The 21,013-nt window shown below is 40.3% G+C and overlaps 1 protein-coding gene and 1 long non-coding RNA gene across 2 annotated transcripts; both read right to left on the reverse strand.

Annotated features, from left to right (window-relative positions):
• Positions 1 to 1,127: 1,127 nt before the first annotated feature.
• LOC134024822 (uncharacterized) lies at positions 1,128 to 3,895 on the reverse strand. The gene is made up of 7 exons (XM_062467531.1): positions 3,796 to 3,895; positions 3,119 to 3,421; positions 2,318 to 2,455; positions 2,179 to 2,207; positions 2,025 to 2,093; positions 1,788 to 1,862; positions 1,128 to 1,704 (listed from the first exon to the last, which is right to left on the reverse strand). The coding sequence occupies exons 1-7, from the start codon at positions 3,854 to 3,856 to the stop codon at positions 1,642 to 1,644; spliced, it is 738 nt and encodes a 245-aa protein (XP_062323515.1). The 5' UTR covers positions 3,857 to 3,895; the 3' UTR covers positions 1,128 to 1,641.
• Positions 3,896 to 11,843: 7,948 nt separating this feature from the next.
• Positions 11,844 to 12,517, reverse strand: LOC134024823 (uncharacterized). The gene is made up of 3 exons (XR_009930937.1): positions 12,437 to 12,517; positions 12,194 to 12,268; positions 11,844 to 12,110 (listed from the first exon to the last, which is right to left on the reverse strand). It is a non-coding gene; the product is annotated as an uncharacterized LOC134024823 (long non-coding RNA).
• Between the last annotated feature and the right edge of the window lie 8,496 nt (positions 12,518 to 21,013).

The following is a 21,013-nucleotide window of genomic DNA, read 5'->3' on the forward strand; positions in this document are numbered from 1 at the left end:
AAAAAAAAAAAAAACTTACTGCCTCTCTTCTTGTGAATTATGATGATGACAGCCAGGAGGCAGAGCAGGACTGCAGCAATAGCTCCACCCACTGCTGCACCCACTGCTCCACCCACAGAAAACGAAGGTGTTGAAGTGGTGGAGAGGGGTGTTGTGAGACCTGTATGATGTTACAAACCAGGATCACACACATACATACAATCCAAAGTGTAAAAAAGCTTAACTGTGAACTTAAAATGTCAAAATACTGGTGGGTGGTGAACTGATTCTACTAGGAGGGAATGACAACTACTTTAAGTCTGACAGTTTTAGTACTTAGAATTTCTCTGCTTACAATATAACAGTTCAATGTGACTCACAGTTCATTCACACACATTGTTGCTGATGGCTAGAACAATATGTGGCTCCATCTCTTGTTTCAATGATGAATTGCAAGTGGAGGCTCAGCCAGCCACACTCAATGTAAAGCACATTGCTGGTAGGTTCAATAAAACCATATACGTAAAAACAACAATCTTTTGAAGTTTTAGGATGATTTCAGAAGGGTCTCTGGTTTCATCACTTCCTCTATTCCTTGTCTTTTCCGGGATTTAAATGAGGGTCTTTGGGTCATCTCACTTACCGACCAACTCTCGTGAACAAAGTTTTAGCCATTTTTAGCCTGAAATGCCAGCAGGTTTATTATGCAGATAAAGCATGTAAAAATAACTTCCTCTTTATTTGTGTTTGAGTCTTATCTTTCTCACAACAATGTTGGGAGATATGAGGGGACGTATTGAAGAAAGACGATGACTTGTTTCAATGCGTACTAAATGCCACTAAAATAGGAAGTATTTCATACCACAGTATATCATTTGTTATCCTGCGCAAAAAACAACAACACACAACGGTTTTTCTCCATATAGTGGATCATTGCATGTGAAGATGCTTGACCTGGTCTGAAGAATGTGAAGTATGGTTTTGAAACTCTGCAAAGTCAGGTCATACTGCATGTACTCTGCATAATATTATCTGTCTACACTCTCTAACCAATTTGCAATGGACGTCAATGGAGATTGGACACAGAAATGATCAACTTCATTCATGAATAAAAAACTAAATGGAAGACCATTTATTTGGAATACAAATGAGTAAACATGTGTCTGTAACAGGACAAAGGTGCATTTTCAGTTAGCCCCAGAGGACAGCCAGTAAGATGCTTGCATAGAAGTTAGTAACGAGAAATAATACAAATTATAGTTTAAAAAATGTGTCCGTGTCACAGTGGTCAATTTTTCAATCAATGGAAAAACTGAATAGCAGAAGCAAATTTAGGAAACGAGAGGTGCTCAAACTCCTCTTCTCTGAATCCGCACATCAACAGAAGACCAATACTCTGCAGTACTTTCCTTTACAGGAGTTTATAGGTGTATTAGAGATGGAATTAATAAATATAATACTTGTAGATAAAGTATATCAGTGTAGAAGCAATGTATCATTTCTAAAACAAATACATATGGTTTTCATAAATGGTTACATAGCATGAAAACTGACAAGATATGGCGTGACTGCAGTGGTTCTCATGACAATTATTTTCTTTCCCTGAGGTTTGTTGACGGTTGATAGAGATCTCTGTGGTCACCAGTGTCGCTTTATGGCTCTCTAGTTTCTACTAGATGAGGAGAGATTGACTGAGGCATATGTCACCATGTCCTCCTGCTGAGTCTGTGAACACAACACAACTCAACAACCTATGAAAGATGCCTTTACACACTGTTTCAATACTGTAGTACTGTATCTTTACTTACATCTGGTTTTGGAGCAGCCTTGTTTTGGCTGGGGTGGTTGATGGTGACATAGGTGGGGCCATCGTCACGTCCATCCTAGGGGTGTAGTTTTACCAGAAGAATTCAGCACAAACAGGGTTTTTCTAAGTGACTCAATGATTGATTCAAGGTTTCTATTTGAATCAATTAAATATGTGTTAAACACACTGAGGAATGTTTGGAGTTAATAACATGAAATAACTGGTATCTCTTTCTCACCTTGTCCTCATTAGTAGGAAGGGTTTGCTGATTCCCTGTGGTGTTACTAACAATGTCTGTAGTCAGAGCCTATGCAAATTTGGCAAAAGTGAACAGAATTTCAGTTCACTGTTCATGTTTGTTGAATGTGATTAACTAAGATAGTGATACTCACAAGAGAGTCATTGTTTGGCTTTTGGTTCTCTGAAAACAGCAAACATTGAGAATCAATACCTGCTCAAAATAGATATGTATGTGGCTTCCCAAAATCATACTTTCCATACATTCTATGAGCAGCAATGAGGGTAACTTACTGGCTCTCTTCTTGTGAACTATGATGATGACAGCCAGGAGGCAGAGCAGGACTGCACCAATGGCTCCACCCAGTGCTGCACCTACTGCTCCACCCACAGTAAATGGTGTTGAAGTGGTGGAGAGGGGTGTTGTGAGACCTGTATGATGTTACAAACCAGGATCACATACATACATACAATCCAAACATTGTACATCACTGATTTAACAAAGGAGTAGCTGATATTGGTTCAATGTTGTGGCTTACTACGCTCTAATCATAATAAAAGTTTTTTGTTACTATTTTATTACGTTTTCGGTTTTATTGTAATGACCATTGATGTTAACTTAATAACATTAGTGCATGTTGTAAGTATTCTTTGGATCACATCTGACATTCCTAATGGTATAAACTATAAAGATTAATAGTCACTATAATTGTGATTGACAATTTTACTGTTTTTTTACTTGTATTTAATATCACAACTGTACTGCACCCATGTTAAACTCTGCCTGGTAAAAGGTTTATATATGAGGTAATGATTCCATTCGTTAGATCAGAAAACAGTTGAGGTTGGTGGCATATTATAGGGGTTGGAGTTAAACTATTTGATGCTATACCTTACAAATATTTGAAAACCTCAAAATAAAGAGCAGTCTACAGATTTATAATTAATGATTATTTAAAATCACTCCTGATTTTCACTTGGATAGTACATGCATAATATTACTGAGATCAGAACTGACATTGTTAATTATGTTAAGGTCAGACATTCATGGGATGCTGTCAGCCCTGTATTTCCACTTGAAACTTACATACTTACTGGTTTCAACAGACAGCTCTACCACTGCATCATTCCCGTGTTGCTTCCCTCCCTTTGCGAGATATTGTCGACAGGTGTAGCGTCCAGAATCCTCAGTTTTGACATTAAGAACAATCAGAGAACAGTCGGACCCCAGGCTCAGTCTCTCTGCTCTGCCTGACCCATTTTGTTTTACTCCATGACCAACCAGCTCAATGCTATTGAAGATCCATGTAGTAGAGGAGCAGCCTGGTAAAACCACATTGTTACACGGCAGACTGATGTTTTCTCCTACTTTTTGGTGAAGATTGGAAAAGCCTCCATCTGGAGAGAAATGCATTTCATGAATGGTGAGAGATACTGTTTCACTTTGTAAATTAATCTAAATGCTGATAAATACAGTAATATAATGATCAAACTTTCTATGTTTAATGTAATATTATACAAAAACATGATGTGTACACGTATCCTGATAACCCCAAGTCTATATTGAATGTACAGTACTACTACCTATATTATGCTTAGAGTATTACATCTCCATGTGAATATCTGTTCCATATATTTTACTTTAAACATTGTCTTCATCTGTTTGCACATACAGTCATATCCTTTAAAATGCAATAACTAATACAAATCCAGATTACAGAGATGTACTTTAAAGTAAACTAAATAATAGGCTAATCTGTGTACTGTTTTACCTGCTATGTGGAACCCAATGGTCACAAATAATCCCAAAACAGCACGACTAACTTCAACCATGGTTCTTCTCAACTCTCAACTGTACTCTCTTCAGATAGTGTGGATTTGATGAGTTGTGTGCTTATTTCTAGGCCAATTGACTATCTTACCCAAAAAGGAAATGACCTCATGAGCACGTTAAAAACCAACACTTCTGAAGGAATGAGGAAGTGTGCATTGGTCATTCTGTATTCCTCTCTTTAATAAGTTGTCAGACAGTAAAACCAATTTCATATGAATTGCCACAAAACTGAAAAAGGGCATGCAGTATTGATAAGAGTTGAGTTTGGTGTTTTGATTACAGTCTCATGCATCATCAAAAGGCTCTTGGAAACTGGAGGAAACTCTGACAGGAAGTGTGGCAGGAAGTGTGGCAGACCCAAATTCAGAAGACAAATTAGTCAACAGCCTACGTGGTTGCGGCTCACAGGACAAGAGCTTTATGCACAGCTTAACACCGGTCAAAGTAAGCAAGTCTCTTCAACTGTGAAGAGAAGACTTTGAGCTGCAAGTTTGACAGGTCGAGTGGAAGTAAGAAAGCCATTGCTACGGTGGCAAAATAAGAAAAAGAGGCTTGCCTGGACCATGAAGCACCGCAAGTGGACTGCTGAAGACTGGAAGAAGGTCTTATAGACCTATGAATAAATGAGGAAGCATCACGCCGGGTTCTAGTATGTTGTCCAGTAGGGTAAAGATTGGTTCCTCAGTGTGTGACACCAACTGTCTAGCATGGAGGAGGAAGTGTAATGGTCTGGGGCTCTTTGGCTGGATCCAGAGTCGACGACTTGCACAGAGTGAGAGGCACCCTAAAACAAAATGATTAGTGAACATTATTCACTAATCAATAGAACTAGTCATTGGATACTAGTTAGTATGTTCTCATGTGAGCTTGCTATTAATAACAGTAGATTGTGTCTATGTGTCAGGGTTAGTAGATGTTCGGGGTCAGGAGAAAGTACTGGGTTTGTCCCTTGTCATGACTACAAGGAGAGCTCCAACTAGGATCTCTCTAGTCTGAGAGTGGTCCTGGGTTGGGAGGTGTGAATCTCTTTCTCTGAGACTGTTGTAACATCATTACTGCCTGTCTGTCACTATCTATGTTTACATTCTTGTGCCCTATAAAAGATGGTCCTCCGGCCTTCAGAGCTGAGAGAGACATGATTGAGACCTAAGCCTGGTGTTGTGTGGTCATTTATTGTCAGAGGTGTGGTTTTCTCTCCCAATCTGCAGATTGATAATACTTATTAAAATCCAGAACTCAACTAAACTTAGTCATTTCATTTATGAAGAGACGGACAAAACACTTTCTTCATCAATTGGCGTTGTCGAGCAGCAGGATTGCAAATCCAGATCCAGGAGAGACCCACGGTGGCACCAGTGAGGAAGAACCTGTGAGGAAGGGCTGGACTGGGACTGAAAAACGACCCGGGACTTTGAAAGGCAGACCGGCCCACGACCGTGTATTATTATATATATATATATATTTGTTGCATTATGCCGCAGCCGTTTGACAAATCTTGGAAATCTCCCGACTCTCCCGACGGCCAGTCTGACCCTGCCACGAGGCATAAAATTAAAAGGTAAGGGGATCCTTTTCTAAAAGCACATTCACGGACTGCTTTATGCTTGGTGCGCCTGCTGTCCCTCTGCGATGCTGGTAACGTAAAAAATCATAAAAAATATAATATTAGAGTTTTGGTTGAGTAAATTTGGGTCATTAATTGACTTGCTATTTTTACTTTGTCTTGGTCAGAGTCTGTGAACTCTGATAGCGTGCAAAAACTCTGGTTGCGTGAAGTATTGGAAAAGTATGTAAAACAATCCATATTCTTGATCTGAGGAAAAGGATCTGTTGACAGAGAGTATGGTTTTACTGAATACAGACCAGGGTTGAACCAAACAAAGAGATGTATGAATGTTACTTGTAAGATGCATGTTTACAGCTGAAAACATTAGTTGAACAGAGATTTTATTGGGAGCTTTATGTTGGTTTTAATTGTAACTGTATTACATTTACATTTAGTCATTTAGCAGACGCTCTTATCCAGAGCGACTTACAGTAAGTACAGGGACATTCCCCCCGAGGCAAGTTGGGTGAAGTGCCTTACCCAAGGACACAACGTCATTTCGGCACAGCCGGGGAATCAAACTGGAATCCTTCAGATTACTAGCCCGCTTCCCTCACCGCTCAGCCACCTGACTCCCGTATTAAGTTTTATTTGGTTGTTTTATATGCGAGAGACCAACCTTTTCAGGGTTTTCAAGTGTTTTTAAACAAGTGAGGGATACTTTGACAATGTAAAGGGAAAGTTAGGATTTTAACTGACAAACTTGGCAGATGATCAGCGAGGGACACAATCAAATACTAAGGGAAAGATCGACTGGCAGTTTATTGATTAACTCATCTCTCTTAAGACCAAATTGCGGTTATTTTGTTACTCATGAGGTAACAGTGTTGTGGAAATGATTGTATGCTCGTTCCCGATATGTTCTAAGAATCTTGCCTCCTGCCAACGGGACACTATTGCTGTGCTACAGGCACTGGCTGACAAGGGCCATCATTTGTATCTCTCAAGCAGGCCTTGGCCCAGGCACCAGCTTTCTGTCTGCCAGACTACACCAAGCCATTCACACTGTACTGCCACAAGGCCAAAGGGTTTGCCCAGGGCATACTGACCCAGCAGCATGGTAATCTTAGGAGGCCTATCGCCTATGTGAGTTCTTCTTTATATACTGTGGCAGCAAGTTTCCCCCCATGCTTACGAGCAGTCTGTGCTGCGGCAACATGTGTGGAGGCAACTGCAGATATAGTGCTGGGGTCGCCCTTGGCAGTGATGGTTCCTCCCGCAATAAGTGCTCTTCTGTTACGCACCAAAACTCAACACCTGTCAGCCACTAGAGCTACAAAGTATGAACTGATTTTGTTGACTCAAAGTAACATTACGATCCATAGATGCTCCCCATTGAATCCAGCTTCATTGTTGCCCACCCCTGATGATGGTGAACCACATGACTGTGAGATGGTTGTCGATAAAGTGCTAACACCCAGACCTGATTTGTTTGACAAACCTAATGATAATGCTGAACTTGTGTTGTACGTAGATGAATCTTCGTCCCGAGCATGGGATGGCTCCCTAAACTCCGGATATGCGGTCTGCACGGACAGTAAGACATTCGAATCTGGTAAACATCATTCGTAGAATGTGTACTGTTTAAGGGCATGTTTTGGTGGTTACTATATCTGTACTGTCCAGCTCATGTATATAATTGCTATCTGAGAGACATGTTTCTCACTCATGCCAACCACTCTGCCTGATGTGGTAACATGATCGGGGCAGCTCGCCTAATAAATGAAGTGAACTATTTTTCATTGTGGTGCTTTCCTTGGCCTATCTTCTGAAAGAAAAATCATCTAACAAATACTACCGAGAAAGCTAGCTATTGTTAAATGTGAGGCTCATCCTAACAATACAGATGATGTTTCAAGAGGAAATGCTTGAGCTGATTTAGCAGCAAAGGCTGCAGCCAAATCCTCTGATGTGTCCCAGGTCTCAATTTTGTGTCCCAGCAACCGGAAACACACACTCCCTCTCTTTATGATGTGGCGGACCTTCAAGCCGCTGCTGATAACACTGAGAGGGATGGTTGGTTATCTGTTGGCTGTGTGAAAGATCCAACTTCAGCAGTGTGGAGCCACCCGATGGCCGCGTGGCGGCGCCACGTGAACTGTTCCCTTGGTTGGCTCGCATGGCGCACGGCTGTGCCCATACGAGCAAGGGGGGTATGGTCTCAATAGTAAATACTAATTGGTTTGCACCTGGTTTTTCCCCAAGGGCTGAGCAACATTGTGCTCAGTGTCATACCTGCCAGCAGCATAATCCCGGAAAGGGACCAAACAGAAGAGACTCAGCCCATCCACCACCAAATGGTCCTTTTATGCATTTACAAATTGATTTCATTCAGTGTTGTAATTTTGAGTATGTACTTGTAATTGTTGACATGTTCTCGAAATGGGTAGAAGCCTACCCATGTCGGAAAGTTGATGCTACCACGGTAGCCTAGATTCTCATGAGAGATGTGATCTGTAGATATGGGATCCCCACAAGACTGTCCAGTGATATAGGTTCACACAGGTCAAATTGTTCAGGAACTTTGTAAAGCGCTCCAGATCAACCAGCATTTCCACTGTCCCTACCACCCACAGTCTGCGGGGGAAGTGGAGAGGCAAAATTAAACTTTGAAAAACAAACTAGCCAAGATATGTGAAGAGCCTAAAATGGCCTGATGCACTCCCACTAGCTCTTATGGCCATGAGGTCCACTCCCCAGAGGAGGAATGTGTACGTGAAAGTGCACAAACGGAGGACTGCCCTCTCACCGAGATGGACCGGTCCATACCTGGTTCTCTTGGTGACTCACACAGCTGTGAAAGTGGAGGGTCGGCCAACATGGATCCATGCGACACACTGCAAAACGGCCCCTCCACCGAACAACACGATGGAGGGTCCCAACGGAGAGCCAGGGGCCGGTGGAGGAGCAGGTGCACCTCCACATGGTGCCTGCTCCAACCTGCCATTTGTCTCATCCCCACTGGGGTACTCCTCCGGGAGTACACTAAGGAGAGTGGAGACCTGTTTGCAGTGGCTAATCTGAGAGCAGGTTCCAGTCCAGCGACCGTTTTGAGCCAGAACCAGAAGACCGCCATCCAGCACTCCAATCCAGGGCGCCGAGAAGGAGGTCCCTAACTTACTTCCTCTCTTCTTGTGAATTATGATGATGACAGCCAGGATGCAGAGCAGGACTGAACCAATAGCTCCACTCACTGCTCCACCCACAGAACACGGAGGTGTTGAAGTGGTGGAGAGGGGTGTTGTGAGAACTGTATGATGTTACAAACCAGGATCACATACATACAATCCAAACAGGTGTAAAAAAGCTTAACTGTGAACTTAAAATGTCAAAATACTGGTGGGTGGTCAACTGATTCTACTGGGAGGGAATGACAACTACTTTAAGTCTGACAGTTTTCGTACTTAGAATTTCCATGCTTACAATATGACAGTTCAATGTGACTCACAGTTCATTCACACACATTGTTGCAGATGGCTAGAACAATATGTGGCTCCATCTCTTGTTTAAATGATAAACTGCATCTCAGTTCTCAAGAATACAAGCGGAGGCTCAGCCAGCCACACTCAATGTAAAGCACACATTGCTGGTAGGTTCAATAAAACCACATATACGTAGAAACAACAATCTTTTGAAGTTTTAGGATGATTTCAGAAGGGTGTCTGGTTTCATCACGTCCTCTATTCCTTGTCTTTTCCGGGTTTAAATGAGGGTCTTTGGGTCATCTCACTTACCGACCAACTCTCGTGAACAAAGTTTTAGCCATGGCTACAACTCTGAAATGCCAGCAGGTTTATTGCGCAAATACTAAAGGATTTAAAAATAACTTCTTCCTCTTTATTTGTGTTTGCATCTTATCTTTCTCACAACGATGTTGGGAGATATGGGCGGACGTGTTGAAGAAAGACGATGACTTGTTTCAATGCGTACTAAATGCCACAAAAATAGGAAGTATGTCATAGCAACTGTTTTTTACCATATAGGGGATTCTTGCACGTGAAACTGCTTGACATGGTCTCACAAATGTGAAGTATGGTTATAGTTTAGATGGGAGTTTAAATAAAACATTTACAATGGACGTCACTGGCGATTGGACACAAAAATTCTCAACTTCATTCATTAAGGGAGTCAGTCATGAAGGTTGCCAGTTCGATTCCCCGGCCGTGCCAAAAAAATGACGTTATGTCCTTGGGCAAGGCACTTCACCCTACTTGCCTCGGGGAGAATGTCCCTGTACTTACTGTAAAAATGACTGCTAAATGACTAAATGTAATGTAAATGTAACTAGAGAGGGTACAATTTCTGGGGAAATTGTAGGGTGTGCTTGCTTGCGTCGGCTGCACAGGGGTACGTTTTTGAATGACATTTTTACAACTGATATATCTGTATATTTTATATGAAAATGCATACTTATTATTTATAAAGATTACATAGATTTAAAAGCATTTTTTTTGTGCTGCTCATTTACAACTGAAAATACGAGTGAAGTGTAGAATTAAATATGATGTCTTCTCATTTCCCCTGCAAGAGGCAGCCTCATAGCTGAATCAAAACGAATACATTTGGCAGACCGGTGTAAAAATGGACCTAATCTCTATGACTTAAACGTCCTTTAAAGTTTTCCCTTCTCGTGATATTTTCAGGCATTTAGCCTACTCATATTGCATTCATTCATGAATAAAGAACCCCCTTTGAAGATTATTCTACGACGTTACCGGCAGTTGAAGATGGAATCACGATTCAAACAGTACCATCTGCTAACTGAAAATATGCCCCCCAAAACGTAAATAAGCTTGACATTTATTTAGTGGAAAATCGCTCATTCATAAAAATCTCACTGGTAGCGATCATTGTCAGTAACAACGCAAAATGCGATATAGCCCTGTGTGGAGAAGCTGCCCCGGTAAATTGTACTACTACGGCACAGTACTAGACTACTGCTGTGTTCGTCTTGGTAGCGATTGCGTTGGTTGAATTCGATTTAACGTTCCGTTGTACGGTTTAGGCTGAAATTAATTATTTTCATGAACAGATTGACAAAGTTTAGGCTGTGGCAATGAAGTTCAGGTTAGTAGTCAGATAGTTTCACCTATTGAAAGACTTTTGATTTAAGTAAGGGGAGTGCCGAACATGTTCTGTCGCTGTTTGACTTCCTAAACAGCTGTGTACAGTAGATGTTTTTGTAGTGTGTCTCGCGTAGGCTACAGCGTTGCAGTGAGCAACACTGGTTTGAAACCACAGGGAATTATAATTTCACCAACAAATCGTTTACTTGTAATGTAATGTCATAATAAATCCTACAACGAAAATGTATTTGTGAGGAATGTTTATTTTAACGATTGAAAACAGATGCATCATAGACCACTGTAGTATGTGTTGCCCGGGCAACAGAGGCTAATGTCATGCTAATGCTTCAGTGAAATAGTAGACTACTGTTTCCGAAAGTAGATGTGGGCCTACTTCCTTAATAATATCAGCTAATATTGTACATTACATTTCACAATTGTGTTTCACATCACAAAGTAAAATGAGTAAATAGTCACCCTGGCCTCTTTGCTTGTGGCGTTTCTGCAGCTGCCTTGCAGTAAAGCTATAGTTAGCCTAGCTATCCCCCAAGTTAACAGATGCGAAACGAATGTTCTGCTACAGGTAGTCACGCGTGTTTTCGTGACGTTAGTGACGTAGTGACGTTAGTAACGTCAGTGACTGTGGCTAGCAAATTAGCCACCGTTAGCTTCACTTTTCGCCACAAAAACTTAACTTGAGCCTAAACCATGCAACGGAACGTAAATCCCAATAGAAGCAACTCAATCGCTACCAAGACGAAACTTTTGACGCCTAGGTTGTCTATGTAGGCCAAATATTGACTGAGTTTTAGGGGGGCAAAAAGAATAATAAAAATAATAATATATATGTGAGAACAAAGGTTGTGCCCTTGCCGAAGGCAAAGCACACCCAATAAATATATATGTGAGAGAACAAAGGTTGTGCTCTCGCCGAAGGCTTGAGCACACCCAATTAATAAAAAACGAATTGGAAGACCATTTATTTGGAATGCAAATGAGTAAACATTTGTCTGTAACAGGACAGAGGTGCATTTTCAGTTAGCCCCAGAGGTCAGCCAGTAAGATGCTTGCATAGAAGTTAGTAACGAGAAATAATACAAATGGTTGTAACATATTTTTGTTCGTGTCATAGTGGTCAATGCTTCAATCGATGGAAAAACAGAATAGCAGAAGCAAATTGAGGAAACGAGAGGTGCTCAACCTCCTCTTCTCTGTATCTGCACATCAACAGAAGACCACTACTCTGCAGTACTTTCCTTTTTACTCCCTGTACTCCTTTAGGAGTGTATAGGTGTATTAGAGATGGAATTAATTGGTATAATAGATAAAGTATATCAGTGTAGAAGCAATGCATCATTTGCAAAACAAATAAATATATAAATGGTTAGATAGCATGAAAACTGACAAGATATGGCATCACTGCAGTGGTTGACAATGCATGACAATTTATTTCTTTCCCTGAGATTTGTTGACGGTTGAGAGAGATCTCTGTGGTCACCAGTGTCGCTCGATGGCTCTCTAGTTTCTTCTAGATGAGGAGAGATTGACTGAGGCATATGTCACCATGTCATCCTGCTGAGTCTGTGAACACAATACAACTCAACAACCCAAGAAAGATGTTTGTACACACTGTTTCAATACTGTAGTACTCTATCTTTACTTACATCTAGTTTTGGAGCATTCTAGTTTTGGCTGTGGTCATTGATGTTGGCATAGCTGTTGCTATTGTCACATCCATCCTAGGGGTGTAGTTTTACCAGAAGAATTCAGCACAAACAGGGTGTTTCTAAGTGACTTAGCAGATTCAATGATTTGACTCTGATCAGTTAAATATGTGTTTTTGCTGTTACACACACTGAGGGATGTTTGGAGTTAATAACATGAAATAACTGGTATCTCTTTCTCACCGTGTCCTCATTAGTAGGATGGAATTGCTGGTTCCCTGTGGTGTTACTAACAATGTCTGTAGTCAGAGCCTATGCAAATTTTAAGCAAGTAAACAGAATTTCAGTTCACAGTTCATGTTTGTTGAATGTGATCAACTAATATATTGATACTCACAAGAGTGTCATAGTTTGTCTTTTCCTTCTCTGAAAACAGAAAACATTAAGAATCAATACCTTCTCAAAATAGATATGTATGTGGCTTCCCCAAATCATACTTTACATAACATTTCTATGAACAACAATGAGGGTAACTTACTGGCTTTCTTCTTGTGAACTATGATGATGACAGCCAGGAGGCAGAGCAGGACTGCACCAATGGCTCCACGTACTGCTGTACCCACTGCTCCACCCACAGTAAATGGAGGTGTTGAAGTGGTGGAGAGGGGTGTTGTGAGACCTGTATGATGTTACAAACCAGGATCACATACTTACAATCCAAACATTGTACATCATTGATTTAACAAAGGAGTAGCTGAAACTGGTTCAATGTTGTGGCTTACTGCGCACTAATCATAATAAAAGTTTTCTATTACTATTTTATTCCATTTTATGTTTTATTGTAATGATCATTGATGTTAACTTAATAACATTAGTGTATGTTGTGTGTATTCTCTGGATCACAAGTGACATTATTAATGGTATAAAGATTGACAGTCACTATGGTTGTGATTGATAACTTGTCAGCCTTGTATTTGATATCAAAACTGTACTGCACCCATGTCAAACTCTGCCTGGTAAAAGGTTTATATGGTAGTAACATACCCTTCATGAATGGGGAAATACTGGACGCAGAGGTAGTGATTCCATCTGTTGGACCAGAAAATAGTTACAGGTTGGTGGCATATTATATGGAACGACAAGTTAGTCAAAATTAAATAAATAAATAGGTAAATAAATAGATAAATACATACATAAATAAATATGGCTATGAAAAAAATTCTGAAAAAAAAAAAATGGCAATACAAATATAAATATAGCATTATATAATTATATAGCTGAATCCATTTACCGATATCAATAAATAAATACATTTATTTATTTCAAAATGACGTTTTTGTAAAGACAACATTTATTTATTTTATGGGACATTTATTTCCTAATGCCACATTTATTTATTTTTTGAGACTTTTACACACCACATTTATTTCCACATATATTTCCACACCACATTTATTTCCACACCACATTTATTTCCACACCACATTTATTTCTGTGATGTATTTATTTCCGGCATGCAAACGAGAGGGGCGTGGTTATCTTCAGACCAACGCAGCTCCACACAAGATCGAAGGCAGATAAGGACACCTAGATTCGGTAGATGATGGAAGACATTAGTCGTGTCAGAGATCGCATGCTGGCCTTATAGATCAAATTGATCAGCATGGCTTGTCAGGATGTATTATTTTGGCAAATATTGTGGATTTTGTAGAGGTACTTGGGCGGATAAGTGCTAAGTCTTAAATGGTTTGAGACTTATCAAGCACGTGTTTGTGTGCAAGACGGCAAGTGTAGAAAGCCACAACAAGAATCTTCCTTTAGGGTTTAGCGTATTTTGATCGTAACCTATTGTCTGGGTTCACAGTGACGATTTAAGTAGGCTAATTTGTAAGATGTAGTTTCATAAGGGGCTGTGGTATCGTGGGAAATTTGGCTATTGCCTCAAGACAACCCCAAGCCTACGCGATTACACATTCGGGTATTTTCTGGTGTGCCCACGATAACCAGCTGTTTTCGATGAACCCAGGCCATACAAAATGTTGATTAAATGCCAATACATTTGTGACTACAAGCGCCTTTCATCCATGAGCCTGAATAGCTTCAACGGACCAACAATCATGTATTCTTGCTCTAGTGCGATCGAATCCCACTTAATGCCAGCTTGCAACTGTTTTATTTTCTTAGCCTACAGCAGCAATTATGAGATGCGACTTGAAATTCGCCAATAATGTTGAATGTTGTGTGAATTTGTGACGAATCTGGTGATAGAGGCCAACGGCAGCTGCTGCTGTTAGGAGAACGCACAGCTCGCATGCTTACAGAAACCAGGTAGTCTGGAAACCAGGGCGATAACACCGCGGGTCCAGCACCTGTGCTAAGGGGATAGCTGTAGAGCTACCTGTATGGGGGGGTGACAGTGGCATCGCACTGCCGAAAAGGATACACTGTAGACAAGCTTTGTCCACAATGTCTGTCGTCTCTGCCTTTTTATTATTGGTTCCCAATGGGAGTGATGGCGGTGACCTATAGCCTACGTGTGGTGACTTGGTCTTTGATAGCTGCGACGTAGCGCTGAAGTTACCTTTGTAAACATTGCTTTAGCTCGTGTGACGTAACTCGTCTGCAAAGCTAACAATCACTGCCACCACTACGTCTTCATAGGTGCTATTTGAGACTTCAATATCTATGTTCTGTAGAGCACTTATCCGCCCAAGTACCTCTACCTCCATCATCTACCGAATCTAGGTGTCCTTATCTGCCTTCGATCTTGTGTGCAGCTGCGTTGGTCCGAAGATAACCACGCCCCTCTCGTTTGCATGTGAGATCGGAAATAAATACAGCACAAAAATAAATGTGGTGTGGAAATAAATGTGGTGTGGAAATAAATGTGGTGTGTAAAAGTCTCAAAAAATAAATAAATGTGGCATTAGGAAATAAATGTCCCATGAAATAAATAAATGTTGTCTTTACAAAAACGTCATTTTGAAATAAATAAATGTATTTATTTATTGATGTCGGTAAATGGATTCAGCTATATAATTATATAATGCTATATTTATATATGTATTGCCATCTTTTTTTAATTTCAGAATTTATTTCATAGCCATATTTATTTATGTATGTATTTATCTATTTATTTACCTATTTATTTAATTTTTACTAACTCGGCGTTCCATAATATTATAGGGGTTGGAGTTAAACTATTTGATATATGGATCTCTGAATACCTCAGAAAAGAGCTGTCTACAGATTTACAATTCATGACTATGTAATATCACTCCTGATATTCAGTTGGATAGTAGCCTACATAATATTACTGAGATCAGAACTGACATTGTTAATTATGTTCAGGTCAGACATTCATGGGATGCTGTCAGCCCTGTATTTCAAGTCACAGCCTACTGGTGGAGTCAAGGACACTGTAACTGAGAAGAGGGGTTCAAAATCCATCTTAGGTTTCATCCTGTTGTTTCCTCTATGAGCCCATATAGTAGTTGAAAGTGACATACTTACTGGTTCGAACAGACAGCTCTACCACTGCATCATTCCCGTACTGATCCCCTCCCTTTCTGAGATATTGTCGACAGGTGTAGTATCCAGCATCCTCAGTTGTGACATTAAGAACAATCAGAGAACAGTCGGACCCCAGACTCAGTCTCTCTGCTCTGCCTGAGTTTTTGTTTATAACTCCATAAGAAACCAGCTCAGTGCTCTTGAAGTTCCATATAGTAGAGGAGCAGTCTGGGTAAACCATATTGTCACACGGCAGTCTGATGTTTTCTCCTACTTTGTTGTAAAGAATAGCCTCCATCTAGAGAGAAATGCATTTCATGAATGGTGAGAACTACTGTATCACATTTAGCAAATTTATCAAAATGATAAATAATCAAACTTTCTATGTTTAATGTAATATTATACAAAAACATGAAGTGTACACGTATCCTGATAACCCCAAGTCTCTATTGAATGTACAATACTCTACGTAGATTATGCTTAGAGTATAAGAAAGATCTCCATGTGAATCTCTGTTGCACATTTTACTTTAAACATTGTCTTCATCTGTTTGCATAATATTAATGAGATCAGAACTGACATTGTTAATTATGTTCAGGTCAGACATTCATGTGACGCTGTCAGCCCTGTATTTCAAGTCACAGCCTACTGGTGGAGTCAAGGACATTGTGACTGAGAAGAGATGTTAGGGTTCAAAATCCATGTTAGGTTTCATCATGTTGTTTCCTCTATGAGCCCATATAGTTGAAAGTGACATACTTACTGGTTCGAACAGACAGCTCTACCACTGCATCATTCCCGTACTGATCCCCTCCCTTTGTGAGATATTGTCGACAGGTGTAGTATCCAGCATCCTCAGTTGTGACATTATGAACAATCAGAGAACAGCCGGACCCCAGACTCAGTCTCTCTGCTCTGCCTGAGTTTCTTTTTATAACTCCATGATTAACCAGCTCAGTGCTCTTGAAGTTCCATATAGTAGAGGAGCAGTCTGTGTAAACCACATTGTCACACGGCAGTCTGATGTTTTCTCCTACTTTGTGGTGAAGAGTGGAATAGCCTCCATCTGGAGAGAAATGCATTTCATGAATGGTGAGAGATACTGTATCACATTTAATAAATTAATCAAAATGATGATAAATAATAAAATAATCAAACTTTCTATGTTTAATGTAATACTAGAGAGGGTACATTTTCTGGGGAAATTGTAGGGTGTGCTTGCTTGCGTCGGTTGCACAGGGGTCCGTTTTTGAATGACATTTTTAAAACTGATATTTATGTATATTTTATATAAAAATGCATACTTATTATTTATAAAGATTACATAGATTTAAAAGCTTTTTTTTTTTTGCTGCTCATTTACAACTGAAAATACGAGTGAAGTGTAGAATGAAATAGATCTTCTCATTTCCCCTGCAAAAGGCATCCTCATCGTTGAATCAAAACGAATAAATTTGGCAGACCGGTGTAAAAATTGACCTAATCTCTATGACGTAAACGTCCTTTTAAGTTTTTCCCTTCTCGTGATATTTTAAGGCATTTAGCCTACTCAGTAGACTACTGTACTGCTGTGTTCGTCTTGGTAGCGATTGCGTTGGTTGAATTGGATTTAACGTTCCGTTGTACGGTTTAGGCTGAAATTAATTATTTTCATGAACAGATTGACAAAGTTTAGGCTGTGGCAATGAAGTTAAGGTTAGCAGTTAGATAGACTTTTGATTTAAGTAAGGGGAGTGCCGAACATGTTCTGTCGCCGTTTGACTTCCTACAGCTGTGTAGATGTTTTTGTAGTGTCTCGCGTAGGCTACAGCGTTGCAGTGAGCAACACTGGTTTGAAACCACAGGTAATGATAATTTCACCCACAAATCGTTTACTTGTAATGTATAATGTCCACTGTAGTATGTGTTGCCCGGGCAACAGAGGCTAATGTCATGATGCTAATGCTTCAGTGAAATAGTAGACTACCGTTTCCAAAAGTAGATGTGGGCCTACTTCCTTAATAATATCAGCTAATATTGTACATTACATTTCATAATTGTGTTTCACATCACAAAGTAAAATGAGTAAATAGTTATCACCCTGGCCTCTTTGCTTGTGGCGTTTCTGCAGCTGCCTTGCAGTAAAGCTATAGTTAGCCTAGCTATCCCCCAAGTTAACAGACGTGAAACGAATGTTCTGCTACAGGTAGTCACGCATGTTTTCGTGACGTTAGTGACGTTAGTAACGTCAATGACTGTGGCTAGCAAATTAGCCACCGTTAGCTTCACTTTTCACCACAAAAACGCAATTTCTACTTAAACCATGCAACGGAACGTAAATAAAAATACAACCAACGCAATCGCTACCAAGACGAACCTTTTAACACCGCCGTTGTGTATGTAGTCCAAATATTGACTGATCCTTAGGGGGGCGAAAATAAACAATAAATAAATATATATGTGAGAGAACAAAGGTTGTGCCCTTGCCGAAGGCAAAGCACACCCAACTAGAGAGGGTACAATTTCTGGGGAAATTGTAGGGTGTGCTTGCTTGCGTCGGTTGCACAGGGGTCCGTTTTTGAATGACATTTTTACAACTGATATTTCTGTATATTTTATATAAAAATGCATACTTATTATTTATAAAGATGACATAGATTTAAAAGCTTTTTTTTTTTGCTGCTCATTTACAACTGAAAATACGAGTGAAGTGTAGAATGAAATAGATGTCTTCTCATTTCCCCTGCAAGAGGCAGCCTCATCGTTGAAACAAAACGAATAAATTGGGCAGACCGGTGTAAAAATTGACCTAATCTCTATGACTTAAACGTCATTTTAAGTTTTTCCCTTCTCATGATATTTTCAGGCATTTAGCCTACTCATTGCATTCATTCATTAATAAAGAACCCCCTTTGAAGATTATTCTACGACGTTACCCGGCAGTAGAAGATGGAATCGCGATTCAAACAGTACCATCTGCTAACTGAAAATATGCCCCCCAAAACATAAATAAGCTTGACATTTATTTAGTGGAAAATCGCTCATTCATAAAAAGCTCACTGGTAGCGATCATTGTCAGTAACAACGCAAAATGCGATATAGCCCTGTGTGGAGAAGCTGCCCGGTAAATTGTACTACTACGGTACAGTACTAGACTACTGCTGTGTTCGTCTTGGTAGCGATTGCGTTGGTTGAATTGGATTTAACGTTCCGTTGTACGGTTTAAGCTGAAATTAATTATTTTCATGAACAGATTGACAACGTTTAGGCTGTGGCAATGAAGTTCAGGTTAGTAGTTAGATAGACTTTTGATTTAAGTAAGGGGAGTGCCGAACATGTTCTGTCGCCGTTTGACTTCCTAAACAGCTATGTAGTGTAGATGTTTTTGTAGTGTGTCTCGCGTAAGCTACAGCGTTGCAGTGAGCTACACTGGTTTGAAACCACAGGTAATGGTAATTTCACCAACAAATCGTTTACTAATGTCAGAATAAATCCTACAACGAAAATGTATATGTGAGGAATGTTTATTTTAACGATTGAAAACAGATAACGCTACATCATAGACCACTGTAGTATGTGTTGCCCGGGCAACACAGGCTAATGTCATGATGCTAATACTTCAGTGAAATAGTAGACTACTGTTTCCGAAAGTAGATGTACTTCCTTAATAATATCAGCTTATACTGTACATTACACATCACAATTGTGTGTCATATCACAAAGTAAAATGAGTAAATAGTTATCACCCTGGCCTCTTTGCTTGTGGCGTTTCTGCAGCTGCCTTGCAGTAAAGCTATAGTTAGCCTAGCTATCCCCCAAGTTAACAGATGCGAAACGAATGTTCTGCCAAAGGTAGTCACGCGTGTTTTCGTGACGTTAGTGACGTAGTGACGTTAGTAACGTCAGTGACTGTGGCTAGCAAATTAGCCACCGTTAGCTTCACTTTTCGCCACAAAAACTTAACTTGAGCCTAAACCATGCAACGGAACGTAAATTCCAATAGAAGCAACTCAATCGCTACCAAGACGAAACTTTTGACACCTACGTTGTCTATGTAGGCCAAATATTGACTGAGTTTTAGGGGGGCAAAAAGAAGAAAAAAAAGAAAATAATAATATATATGTGAGAGAACAAAGGTTGTGCCCTTGCCGAAGGCAAAGCACACCCAATTATACAAAAACATGAAGTGTACACGTATCCTGATAACCCCAAGTCTATATTGATTGTACAGTACTACTACGTAGATTACATTTACATTTAGTCATTTAGCAGACGCTCTTATCCAGAGCGAGATTACACTTTGGGCCCGATCTTGCACCCAGCGCAATTGACTTTGTCAACGACGCAAGTATCATTCCTAGTTTACACTCGACGCAAAGCGGACTTTTCCCTCCACAGACGCACGTCGAAATGACCTTGCTCTCCCGTGGGCGGTTCAGCGAAAAAGGAGGCGTGTTCCGGCGCAAACGTTCCCTGGTGCTATTTTGCAGTTTCCGAAAAACAATTCCGCCACTGACCAGGAAAAACGTGGTCTAAAGTCAATGGCGCATTATTCAGATGCTATTTTAAGGGCGCAAGCTTGGTCCTTGCACACTGCTGGCGAGGCCAAGGTCTTCTTTCTGCAAAGCTACGTTACATTGTTTTGATTTATGGCGTGTTACATTTCTTCAATGATTACAAAAAGATTTTCATGAGAAATCTCTATGTATGTGAACATGATTTAATTGTGGCAATTTTCTCCCACGCCTGTTTAACCGAAGCTAATTTGGGTGGGTTTCTTCTCCCATCATCAGAATCAGAATTCGGTTTATTCGCCATGTAGCCTATGTTACACAAACACGGAATTTACTGTGGCAGGAAGGTGCAAACAATAAACATATACGGGTCTTAAATTAAGTAAAAAAGTACAATAGTTAAACTAATTCCAAGAACTAAACAATTTAAAAAATAAAATATAGGGTAGGCTATATAAAAATAAGAATTTGAATGAGCAGCATGAGCGGGCAATTTCGTGCAATGAGAAAACTGCTCTGCCTTTCCCATACAATGTCACTTATCTATCTGTTACGGCCCTGACTAGAACGTCGGTCTCCTTGGCTGTGAACCGCTCCTGGCGTGCGCCTGGCAAATCCGCCGTTATAATAGCAATCCGCCATGGAACAAGCGCTGCTCTTAAATGGAATGTGAGATGACGCTCTGATTGGTTTATTGCACGTTACGCCCAAACCACACCCATTAGTAATATAGCTACTTCGGACCTACCCATTTTAGATTTGCGCCAGGCGCAAAGTCATTTATCCCGCCGGCAAAATAGCAACCGAGCCGTAG

Source organism: Osmerus eperlanus, chromosome 8 (assembly GCF_963692335.1).
Source record: "Osmerus eperlanus chromosome 8, fOsmEpe2.1, whole genome shotgun sequence".
Classification (NCBI taxonomy): Eukaryota; Metazoa; Chordata; class Actinopteri; order Osmeriformes; family Osmeridae; genus Osmerus; species Osmerus eperlanus.

What these genes read in the sequence shown, in the direction of transcription:
- LOC134024822 (XM_062467531.1), bottom strand. Translation starts at nt 3,856, where the DNA reads ATGGTTGAAGTTAGTCGTGCTGTTTTGGGATTATTTGTGACCATTGGG. An exon ending in AGAGCTGTCTGTTGAAACCA is followed by an intron (nt 2,456 to 3,118) that starts GTAAGTATGTAA and finishes AACATCATACAG; the next exon opens with GTCTCACAACACCCCTCTCC. An exon ending in AGTTCACAAGAAGAGAGCCA is followed by an intron (nt 2,208 to 2,317) that starts GTAAGTTACCCT and finishes TGCTGTTTTCAG; the next exon opens with AGAACCAAAAGCCAAACAAT.